Below are 12,930 nucleotides of genomic sequence, written 5' to 3'. Positions count from 1 at the left end.
AGAGCATATCAAAAATCAGATCAAAAATTAGATAGATGGCTTTTCCGGCGTTTGCTCTATTAACCAGCGTTCCGTCTTAGGTCTGACACTAGACTCATCAGAGTGGGATGTGTCAGACCCTACCCACTGACGCTGGGGTGTATGCAGGTGAACTTATCAGAAGCTTATTTATGAAGCACAGTCTGATAACTGCATACGGGTCTATTAACCAGCGTTTCGTCTTAGGTCTGACACTAGACTCATCAGAGTGGGATAAGCAATGCAGTTATCAGACTGTGCTTCATAAATAAGCTTCTGATAAGTTCACCTGCATACACCCCAGCGTCAGTGGGTAGGGTCTGACACATCCCACTCTGATGAGTCTAGTGTCAGACCTGAGACAAAACGCTGGTTAATAGAGCAAACGCCGGAAAAGCCATCTATCTAATTTTTGATCTGAACACAATACACTGCCAACCACTACAGAAACATGTAGTACAAGAATACATCGTAAATCCGGGCTAAGTCCATGATTGTGACGCAGATCATGCCCACAGTCCTATCAGAGTGCGGGGGAGGGGGGATATGGCAGAAGAAGTAGAAGAAAGGGACTTGGTCCAACGTGTGTCAAGTTTGGGATATTACAAATTACTTTACAAAACTAGATTTTATTGTCTGTTGTTTGGGTCAGTATAAAAGGCCACCAACTATGGACATTCATCTTTTAAATTGGTGTTGCTTATCTTTCACTCCAAAACATATATTTTCTGAACAAAGGAAAACCTAATAGACTTTTTGGAAAGAATGCTTCCTCCTCGCATTTTAAGCTGAAACCCTGATGAATGGTGAGGAATTAATCTAGTTCAAGTTTGTCATTCCTAATGATATTTAACATTCAGATAGTGTAGGATCCCAACTCTTTTGGCATTCTTTTTATTGAGAGTTTGGGACTTTATAGACCTACAACTTCTTAATTACCGATCATATGATCATAATTTCCAGCAAGCAGCTTCCGAATTCTACTCGACCTTCAACGGTGCGCCCTTCAATTCGTTAGAACCAGACTGCTGCTGTCACCTGGTGTTTGTGTCCCGTGTGGAGACCATCAGAGAAGGAAATGACGGCGGTGTACCTCCCACAGGTCACACAGAACTGCCCACTTGTCCCGTATGTCTGGAGAGGATGGATGAATCAGTGGATGGAATTCTTACAATACTCTGTAACCATGCCTTCCATAGCAGCTGCCTTGCCAAGTGGGGAGACACCACGTAAGTGATAGCTTGACTTCAAATTGTCGAAAATATCAGGTTAGCATTTATAGGTTAAGAAAAATATCTCTAGAAGTTCCCCTTGTTATAACAGTAAATACAGTGAAACCTCGATTCTCCGTTTTTCGAGGGACCATGAAAATAAAACGTACAACACGGGAAAACGGAAAATCCGGGAATGAATGAAAACCATCAACAATTTGACTAAACATCACAAAAATGAAATATGTATAATTATAATCTTACAAAAACTCCTAAACCAAACCAAACTACAGCCCCAGTGGAACTTTGCCTGCCAAGCGACAGCTGCTCAGCCCGAAGGCCTGCAGATTACGAGGTGCGCATGATCAGTGCCACGAATCCTCTCGGCCGATATTCCTGGCTCTGTAGATCGGGGTTGTCATCTCACCATTAGATAGCTCCACAATTAAAGGTAATCACGTAGGCTGAGTGGAACTGGAACCAGACTTATATCTAGGTAAAATTGCCTGACCTGGTCGCAATCGAACCCGGGCCCTCTGAATGAGAAGCGGGCATGTTAGACCGCGAAACTGCATTAATTACCGGTACGCGAGTTCAAAATCTCGATACTTTATATTCAGTTTTACAGGGGAATCTTTGTCAGTTTCCCGTGAAAACTTCTTTCAGTTCAGCAACTTTGATTAGGCTAGCCAAACTCTTCGAAAAATCTAATAACGCCAAGCCAAACGACAATCGACCACAAGTAGGCCTAGTTTTTAATTCTCTCATCTAATAAAATAAAGCACATTAAATACAAAAGCACCCAAAATGATGGCGAAATCCGTTCATTTCTTAATCTTTCATTGTAATTTGGTCTCCGGTATACTGTTCATACCGTAGTCAGTTTCTGGAAATCTCGTACCGCGCAAATTAGGCCTACATCGACTTTTAAAGGTTATGTTGAACTCGAAAACATGGTTTCGAATGTAAGTATCGATTCTTAAAAGTTCTCGACCGGGTGAGTTGGCCTTGCGCGTAGAGGCGCGTGGCTGTGAGCTTGCATCCGGGAGATAGTAGGTTCGAATCCCACTATCGGCAGCCCTGAAAATGGTTTTCCGTGGTTTCCCATTTTCACACCAGGCAAATGCTGGGGCTGTACTTTAATTAAGGCCATGGCCGCTTCCTTCCAACTCCTAGGTCTTTCCTATCCCATCGTCGCCATAAGACCTATCTGTGTCGGCGCGATGTAAAGCCCCTAGCAAAAAAAAAAAAAAGTTCTCGAATGCATTATATTCCATTCTGCGTGTCACAAATCCAATCAAATAGGAAAGATAAAAGAAATATCAAAACTTCAGAAATTACGGTTATTTGTGACCTTGAAGTCATCTGGAAAGCGCGCTCGCTGCACGTCAGTACAAGTTTGAAATGATAGGTACCAACCATTTAAAATGTAACATGCGCAAATAAAACGACTGTGGTTTTTTTTTATTTTAACACAAAAACGTAAAATTCCCAGTCTTTCTTTAGGATCTAAACAGTAATAGGCAATCCCAAGACCTCCCATAGCTTTCTTTTTTTCTTAATGTAAGGTGCAACATCTATTTTGGTCTCGCTAACATAATCATGTACGATAATATAAAAAATACTGAATTTGTATTAAGAAGGAGCAGTTTCGATTCCTGCCTGAAAGCCCAGTTACTCTGCAGTGCCCTGAGCAAAGTGCCGAAAACCTCTTCGGCAGTACGATCGAAAAAATGTTAAAATATAAACATCTAACCCTGGACATAATATGGACGTTTTATAAATGCGAACATTTGACGAAACTCGTTCCGTCTTCAAGCAGAACTGTCGAAATCTGCCGTGTCTCCTTGCAGTTGTTGTGGCCACTCTCTGCTTTATGATTTTCCGAGATTCTCTAAACAATATCACCCGAATGCGATGCTAAGATCGTCCCTTATGCAAGTTCACCACCGATCGCTTTTCCAGTACCGGTACAGTACGGTACTTGCTTTAATTATCGTAGTGACGGGGCGTTAACGCCAAGATCCGTAAATATGCCATAGCCGTCCTTTCGTGAGGTACAGTTTATTAAGAAACGATTGATCGAGGATTTAGCGTTGATGGGACTGGAATTTCTGGACGGTTGATCCGGGAAATCGTTTCTTCGAGGAACGGATAATGCGGGACTTTTACAACGTGATTTAATGACGATGCTCGCGGGACCACGTAATTTGAACGCATATTCCGGGAAAACGTATTTTCCGGGAACGGATAATCGAGGTTCCACTGTAGTAATTACTAGGGAGGGAAAATGAGAGTTCATGCACCAAGAAGCTAGAGGACTTCTCAGTGTCTTACTGAGGAGACACATCTCTAAGATTCTCAAGGAGGAGACTAAAAACACTTCTCATCGAGAGCAGCAACAAGCTGTGATATCTCGGTTAACTGGAAAAAATAGGAAGTGGTTTGGTCTGTATAGATTTATGTGCAAGTACGAGGTCTGATTTACCCCAGTTCTGTTGATTTATCGGAACTCTTTATCTCCCTTGTGGGTGCAGTCGAAAGATGCATTATCTGTAACCCCTGGATGTTGTAAGAGCCTACTAAGAGGGGAACTACCAAAGATTCTGTGTAATATAAAACAAGAACAAAAAGGTTTCCACCTATCCAATACTCGTTTATTGTAACCTAAAAAAGTTACATATATTTGAAGCCAGTTTCGGTCTTGCTAGAGATCATCATCAGTCAATGTCATAAAGTTAAGGCAAGACCTTTTAGTTCTTGTTTTACATTATGCTCTCCAATACAGAATAATATGAAATGTATTACCTATGAAAGATTATATACTCGCTCCCTCATCTTCTAATCTCAGAAACATATCCGTGGTTCCATGCTTTTGTGTGTAACTGAGAAAATGTAAGAGTGCAATTTTATTCTTGAAATAATCTTACAGCACAAGCCAATTCTATACACACATACAAATCGTAAATAAACACTTGTTGTGGAATACTAAAGCCTGTTATTAACCATAGCTTTCCTAGTGCAATTCTGTACTCGTGAGGTTTCAGCAGCTGTTTGCCCAGACACACAGTAGGACTGGACGCACTGTGTACATGGATAACTCACATTCTGGTCACTTGGAATATGTTCCTATCTTTCTGTGTGTGAGTACTTGTCATTGATGATGAGTTATACAACCATTTGTGTTGTTACGCAGCTGTCCTGTGTGCCGCTACGTGCAGACCCCTGAGCTTGTAGCTGACAATCGCTGCTTGGAGTGCCACTCTGCAGACTCGCTATGGATTTGTCTCATCTGTGGCCATGTGGGCTGTGGCCGTTACGTGCAGGGACATGCCTACGAGTAAGTATAAAAGACGGTATATGTAATATTCGCTCGCTCCCTTTATAGTGGTACAGTTTTGATATGTGCTTCTCTGTGTACAGGCATTATCTCCAGACACAGCACTGCTACTCCATGCAGCTGGGTAATAACCGTGTGTGGGACTATGTGGGCGACAACTTTGTGCATCGTCTGTTGCAGAATAAGGGGGACGGCAAGCTGGTAGAGGGCGAAGGAAATGCCACTACCAACAAGAAAGAGGTGCTGTATGTTATCCTTATAAAGACATGTGTACACTGTAGAAGTCCATACCGGGCGAGTTGGCCGTGCGGTTAGGAGCGCGCAGCTGTGAGCTCGCATCTGGGAGATAGTGGGTTCGAACCCCACTGTGGACAGCCCTGAAGATGGTTTTCCGTGGTTTCCCATTTTCACACCAAACAAATGCTGGGGCTGTACCTCAATTAAGGCCACGGCCACTTCCTTCCCATTCCTAGGCCTTTCCTGTCCCATCCTCGCCATAAGACCTGTTTCAGTGTGACGTAAATCAAATAGGAAAAAAAAGTAGAAGTTCATTATAGCAATAATTTGTAACAGTAAAAGATGTACTTGTTATCCGATTTTTCGTAAATGTCTGAAAAGATACCCAAAAAATAAAGAATGAGTATGAAACGGCAATTAGTTTGTTCAAAAATAAAAATTTTGCAGATCATTTCCAAACTTGCTTTTTAAAAAAAATATATATAACTGTTAGGTTTTTCAGTCTGCTGATACCAATTTTAATTAATAAATGTATAAACTATCTGGAGGGAAAAAAAAGAACATATGGTAACAATATTATAGGCCTTGCTTGAGAAAGAAAAATTATAATAAAATAACATGTTTTGTTCGTTAAAGAACATTATCAGATTCTGTCAATTCTATCAAATCACACTCAAATATTTATGTTTATTTCTGTTTAAATACTCATGAACTTGAAATCAGGAACTTACCTTAATGATGTCCTGCTTTGTCTCCCCTCCAGCATATACTGCAAGGTGTTGGAAAAAATGTTGCTCTTTCGCTCTATCATTGGCATGACTCCAACTGGCTGCCAGTTCGTTGACCTGTCAAAAATGTCAAAAACATATCAGATGTAAGGCTTTTCAGGCGTTTGCTCTATTAACCAGTGTTTCGTCTTAGGTCTGACACTAGACTCGTCAGAGTGGGATGTGTCAGACCCTACCCACTGCCACTGGGGTGTATGCAGGTGAACCTATCAGAAGCCCTTACAAGAGGCACAATCTGATAACTGCATATGGGAGATAAATCTTCTGTCAGTCGCAGCAGCTCCTTCATCTTCTAATCCAAAGAACATATCCATGATTCCATGTCCTCCTCCTTCTTCCTAGTATTAAAATTAAGTGAACCAGGCAAGTTGGCCGCAGTTAGGGACACGCAGCTGTGAGCTTACATCCGGGAGATAGTGGATTCGAACCCCAGTGTCGGCAACCCTGAAGATGGTTTTCCGTGGTTTCCCATTTTCACACCAGGAAAATGCTGGGGTTGTAATTTAATTAAGGCAGCAGGCACTTCCTTCCCACTCCTAGGCCTTTCCTACCCCATCGTCACCACATGACCTATCTGTGCCGGTGTGACGTAAAGAAAATTGTGAAAATAATTACGAGCTAGTTTATTTTAGTCTTTATTTCTAACAAGTTAACAGCTGTTATTGACAATGTTGTTTACACACTTCTTGCAAAAACATGTTCTTCCCCTTACATTTTTAATTTGAACGTTTATTTATGCAAATCAACAACGCCTTTAAATGACATTGAGAGGTCTCGATAATGGACATAGCAAGGATTCCATACGGAAGATGATAGACTGTGTTCAGTATAAATGCTGGAGTATTTTTTTTTTTTTTTTTAACAAGTGAATGGACTACTAAGGATCACGCTACAACTTCATTTCTTTCTCTTTGTGTGGAGTTTTCTCTGTGTTCAGTACTCCTTCATGCGTTCGTTGGCCTGCTTCCGTTGTTCAACTGTCCAGGCTCTTCCGGTCTTCCTAGTTCTTCCTGCGGATGGAACACCTTCCAAATTCTTCAGTGTGTTCCTAAACCTATTCTTTTCTAACAGCTGGTCTTCCAAGATGCTTAACCTTTCCATATCCTCCTTTGTTTCCTTAATCCATGCTGTAGTGGCCTTTTTTCTCCATTATTATTATTATTATTATTATTAACTTTATTGGCCTCATTGGACCACTTGAGTATTCCCATGTACACTTTTTCTTTGAAAGTTGTACTGTTTTATTCTTCTTATCTGCCCAGTACTTCATTCGTTCTGATCGCAGTGTTCTTAATTCGTCTGAAATCTCTACAGGCCTTCTGTGCATCATTTCAGTTGAAAATTCGTGATTCTTAAGAAGGGTGGTAATTTTATTCTTGTTCTCTGCATCTCTAATTTCGAGTCCAACTGTTTGGAGATCCTCTTGAATTTCTTTGATCCAATGCCCTCCTGTTTTCTTTCCCAGATTTCTCATCACTAGTTGTCGTAAAATCCTGTTTTCTGGTAATCGTAAGATGTGAAAGAAAAAAGAGATTCTTTTCTTCTTCATCGTGCTGGTAACTGGGTCAGTCTCTCGATAGACAGTTTCATTGGGGAGGATTCTCCAGACTCCTTCAACCTGGTACTTTTTATTTATGCTAGAGTATATAAATAACAATAACAGAAAAAAATAACTTGCTAAATCACCCACTCATAATAACAGATGAATCAATGAAAGGCTAATTGTTTTAAACAAAGGATATTACACAGTTTAATATAGGAATTGTTGAGGGACATAAAAGAACTATAGTTACAACAGGGTTCTCGCTATAACAAATTTCTACTGTATATAAAATTGTAACTTTCCGTGTAATAGGGTAATTTTTGGCTCATATGGTAGGGAAACAGAGCCTCCGTGGCTCAGTAGCACATCAGCCTCTCACCGCTGGATTCCGTGGTTCAAATCCCGGTCACTTCATGTGAGATTTGTGCTGGACAAAATGGAGGTGGGACAGGTTTTTCTCCCGGTACTTTGTTTTTTTCCTGTCGTCTTTCATTCCACCAACACTCTCCAATATAATTTCATTTCATCTGTCATTCATTAATCATTGCCCCAGAGGAGTGTGTCAGGCTTCGGCAGCCGGCACAATTCCTATCCTTGCCGCAAGATGGGGGCTTTATTCATTCCATCCCTGACCCTGTCACTGCCTGGAAAACAGGTTGTAGGTTTTCATTCATGCTAGGAAAACAAGCAAAGGGTAGGCTAGAAGCAGCTGAAATGAGGTTTTGGAAACGAACTGAACAAGCTGGACTGAAAGAAAAGCAACAGGATAGTGCCGATAAATTAAACGATAGATCTCATGAGGGAAATTGAGAAAAGGAACGTGAAGCATTTTGGCGATTTAATGAGACACAACAGTTTTATTTGCCACATCATGGAAGGGAAAGATCTTGTTACAAAATAATTAAGGTCAAGCTAATAAATACTTGTATTACTCGTTACGTTGGTCAGTACATGTTTCAGCTTGTCTGAAGCCATCAGCTGACATACAGTGGTAAATAATAATCATTCTCTTATAAACTAAGAGATATACCGTACTTAAAATATACATTTAAAAAAACACGAACCTTCATCAGGATCCTTAAAATTAATGTGTACTGAAAAAAATGTGGAATGTCATGTTAAAATCAACGCACAATAAAATAATTTACCCTTCTTAGGAATTCTTAAAATTAATACATCTTAAAAAAGGATGTCCTGTTAAAGAAACTGCACGTTAATTTGGTGATGAGTGTATGAATCTTCTGTGGTGTCATAAGCACTTCTTAGATTAATTAACATAAAGGAAGGTGTGTATTTTTGTGTGGTTTGAGCTTGAATATGTGTTGTTCAATGAAATGGGGCTAAAACATATTACAGTGAAACCTCGATTCTCCGTTTTTCGAGGGACCGTGAAAATAAAACGTACAACACGGGAAAATGGAAAATCCGGGAATGAATGAAAACTATCAATTTGGCTAAACATCACAAAAATGAAATATGTATAATTATAATCTTACAAAAACTCCTAAACCAAACCAAACTACAGCCCCAGTGAGACTTTGCCTGCCAAGCGACCGCTGCTCAGCCCGAAGGCCTGCAGATTACGAGGGGCGCATCGTCAGTGCGACGAATCCTCTCGGCCGATATTCCTGGCTCTGTAGATCGGGGTCGCCATCTCACCATTAGATACGGTAGCTCCACAATTAAAGGTAATCACGTAGGCTAAGTGGACCTGGAACCAGACTTATATCCAGGTAAAATTGCCTGACCTGGTCGCAATCGAACCCGGGCCCTCTGGATGAGAGCCGGGCATGTTAGACCGCGAACCGCATTAATTACCGGTACGCGAGTTCAAAATCTCGATACTTTATATTCAATTTTACAGGGGAATCTTCGTCAGTTTCCCGTGAAAACTTCTTTCAGTTCAGCAACTTTGATTACGCTAGCCAAACTCTTCGAAAAATCTAACAACGCCAAGCCAAACGACAATCGACCACAAGTAGCTTTTAATTCTCTCATCTGATAAAATAAAGCATATTAGATACAAAAGCACCCAAAATGATGGCGAAATCCGTTCATTTCTTAATCTTTCATTGTAATTTGGTCTGTTCGTAGTCAGTTTCTGGAAATCTCGTACCGCGCAAATTAGGCCTACATCGACTTTTAAAGGTTATGTTGAACTCGAAAACATGGTTTCGAATGTAAGTATCGATTCTTAAAAGTTCTCGAATACATTATATTAAATTCTGCGTGTCACAAATCCAATCAAATTGGAAAGATAAAAGAAATATCAAAACTTCAGAAATTACGGTTATTCGTGACCTTGAGGTCATCTGGAAAGTGCGCTCGCTGCACATGTCAGTACGAGTTTGAAATGATACCAATCATTTAAAATGTAACGTGCGCAAGTAAAACGACTGCGGTTTTTGGTATTTTAACACGAAAACGTAAAATTCCCAGTCTTACATTAGTAACAGTAATAGGCAATCCCAAGACCTCCCATGGCTTTCTTTTTTTTTTAATGTAAGGTGCAACATCTGTTTTCGTCTCGCTAACATAATCATGTACGATAATATAAAAATACTGAATTTGTGTTAAGGAGCAGTTTCGATTCCTGCCTGAAAGCCCACTTAGGTCTGCAGTGCCCTGAGCAAAGTGCCGAAAACCCCTTCGGCAGTACGATCGAAAAAATGTAAATAAGAAAACATCTAACCCTGGACATAATATGGACGTTTTATAAGTGCGAACATTTGACGAAACTCGTTCCGTCTTCACGCAGAGCTGTAGAAATGCGCCGTGTCTTCTAGCAATTGCTGTGGCCACACTCTGCCCTATGGTTTTCCGAGATTCTCTAAACAATACCACCCGAATGCGATGCTAAGATGGTCCCTTATGCAAGTTCACCGCCGAACGCCAAGATCCATAAATATGCCATAGCCGTCCTTTCGTGAGATACAGTTTATTAAAAAACGATTGATCGAGGATTTAGCGTTGATGGGACTGGAATTTCTGGACGGTTGATCCGGGAAATCGTTTCTTCGAGGAACGGATAATGCGGAACTTTTACAACGTGATTTAATTACGATGCTCTCGGGACCACGTAATTTGAACGCATATTCCGGGAAAACGTACTTTCCGGGAACGGATAATCGAGGTTCCACTGTAAAACACTGCACATGTTGGGAGACGGACTACCAGCGAACATCATGCTAGGAAATCATCCACTAGGACTAGAAAGTGTGGAAAGCTTTACATACCTCGGCAGTGTAGTACCTCGAGATACACTAGTCACAAAGGAGGTGGGAAACAGAGTGCAGAATAGCTCTCACTTTTACCACCAAGTACGAACACTCCTCTGGGACACCAAAGTACCAACAAAATCAAAGCTGGTGATGTTCAATCAGTACTTCATACCAATTTTATCATCATCATCATCATCATCATCATCATCATCATTTCCCAACTCCAGTTTCCCGGGTGTGGTGTACAAGCGCTCGCCATCTCCTCCTGTCTTCATACATCTTCTGTTCCAGTACATCCTCCCATTTGTATCCTCTCTTCTCCACATCTGATCTTACAGTCTCTATCTAACGTTTTCTTGGTCTTCTTCCTACGAGATTAAGGTCGAAATATTTTCTGGCAGGTCTTTCCCTGTTCATTCTCATTATGTGCCCATACCATTGAAGTCTGTGTTTCTTTGTGACACTGATAATAGGAACCTCAATACCAGCTACTTTCCTATTCATTTCATTTCTGATCTTGTCCTTTCTAGTTGTTTGGTTCATGGTTCTAATGAATCTCATTTCAGTTGCTTGGATTCTACTGAAGTCTTTGTTTGGTAGGGTACATGTCTCTAAACCGTACGTGAGGATTGGTACGAAGTAAATGTGGTACATGATTGTTTTCTGTGGTATTATGCAGTCCCAGAGAAGATTTCCGACTCGACTGTAGAAGTTCGATGCTTTCTGTGTCCTGCTGAATATTTCTTTCCTAACAGTGTTGTCTTTCGAGATTGTGCTTTGAAACATGCTAATTTAGCATGGTTTCTAATGTGATTATACCGATGTCTCCACGAGTGATATCTGGCTGTTCCTATAGTTATTGTATTTCAGCCTTCTGTCGACAGAGGACAGCTCCCTCTGTCGCGAGCGTGAAGGATCTTTTCTCGGCGAGACCTTTTTAATATCTTCTCCTTGAAGTAATGTTGGGCTGTTTATGCTGGGAAAAGAAGAGATGTGTCACACACACACAGGAGCGGCGTTTTTGCTTTTCTTATGGTGGTTTTATAAGTTTAAAACTATGCAAAACTGCTGCATCGTTTGCATGCTTCGATGAATGATATTGACGGTAATGTAACGTTTTAAATTTATTTGATGTATTACCTTTCTTTTTATTATGGCCGACCGAAGTCCATCTCGGTACTCGAAGCGAGAATGGCATGTGTATGACTTGTGTAGGTGATTGTGGTGCGTCAAAATCTGGTCTCTGATTATTGTAAATGAATTTCTCGATGTAACATTTTGCCATTATTTGGAGGTATGGTCTGTGTGTCGGCCAGGTCTATTCTAGCCGTACGCAGTATGTAAGTGATGGATCTACGCGTGACCGTGGGGTCACAAAATGTCCGACTGTCATTTGCCCTAGGTGGGCTATATATCTACTACTGACGTGAGACCTTATTGATGAAATGTTGAACTGCACTCCACGAGTTGCCTTGGTTTTATTTACTCGCACCAATCTGCCGGAATTATTTGCCTTTGGGGGCAAAGGGATCGCGCGATTGAATGAATGTGTAGATGAATGAGCTGAGTGCCAAGATGACGTATCGGTCTGTTGAATTTATGCCTATTTGTTTCCTATCGCGCCTCTTTTCTCCTGGGTGCGAAGTCTTTATTTTGTACGGTGTGCATCCTAGTTGTTTACGACCTGGAGCTCGCCATGTTGGTTTATTTCTTTCATGGCCGTGTGCAGGTCCATGTTTTCTGTTATTGTTTAGCTTTGCATTCATTGCTCCATGGAGCATTGTCTTTGCCCCTCGTGGATTATTTCCTTGGTCCGGCAGTTTTCTGATTTAATCGCCTTATTGTTTTATCTGCTCCTTGGTGTGTGGGAATCGATATGTGAGGGGTATTGTTAAAAATAAGAGTGGATATTGAAAATGACTCCCACGCTTGAAATTGCGTTTCTATTCCTCGCCGAAGGAAAGATTGAATAAAGATTGAGTTAATGATATTCAGCTCGCAGTTTTTAGTAGCGAGGTCAGTGGTGGAATAAATGCTATCATCTCAAGAGTAACTGTGCCCTATGCATGTAAGAAAAGATGGGGTCACGAGACCTTGGTACGATTATCTTTTGGGCTCACGCCGAATATGTATGTATTACCTTGTTATTATTACTGGTTATTTCATCTAATTAATCCCTTTGATTTACGTTACATTACAATAAGTTCTCATCTATCATTTATACGGATTCTTAACCGTAGTAGTGCCAGTTGTTAGCTTTTATTGTTTGAGGAGAATAACGTTTTCAGTTCAGGGCTATGTCTTTCGCCCTTCCTGATCGGGGATCCACGGCAAATTTGTTTCCCTACAATGGTCGTGATTTACTATGTGTGTCCTTTAGTTAGGGAGGGTGTGGCTCAGCTTCCGAGGTACTTGAAGTGGGAAGCTGATTCGATTTTTGCTCCTTCCAGAAATATATTCGAGCTTGTTCCTTCCCTCTTGATGGTCATTTCCACTGTCTTTGTTTTGCTCATCTTCAGCCCAAAATTTTTGAATGTGTTGTTCCATTCATTAAGTTTCTTCTGAACTTCAG

At 40.9% G+C, this 12,930-nt stretch overlaps 1 protein-coding gene across 2 annotated transcripts in view; it reads left to right on the top strand.

Annotated features, from left to right (window-relative positions):
• LOC136886401 (BRCA1-associated protein) overlaps positions 1–12,930 on the top strand; it is a 66,104-nt gene that overhangs the window by 20,539 nt on the left and 32,635 nt on the right. For both annotated transcript variants that reach the window (XM_067159175.2, XM_067159174.2), the window contains 3 exons: positions 982–1,247; positions 4,426–4,569; positions 4,653–4,809. In XM_067159175.2, coding sequence (XP_067015276.2) covers positions 982–1,247; positions 4,426–4,569; positions 4,653–4,809 — 567 coding nt within the window. The remainder of the gene's footprint in view (positions 1–981; positions 1,248–4,425; positions 4,570–4,652; positions 4,810–12,930) is intronic.

This window comes from Anabrus simplex, chromosome X, assembly GCF_040414725.1.
Source record: "Anabrus simplex isolate iqAnaSimp1 chromosome X, ASM4041472v1, whole genome shotgun sequence".
Classification (NCBI taxonomy): domain Eukaryota; kingdom Metazoa; phylum Arthropoda; class Insecta; order Orthoptera; family Tettigoniidae; genus Anabrus; species Anabrus simplex.
The sequence above is the reverse complement of the archived record's forward strand: the minus strand, read 5'-3'. Positions and strand labels throughout refer to the sequence as shown.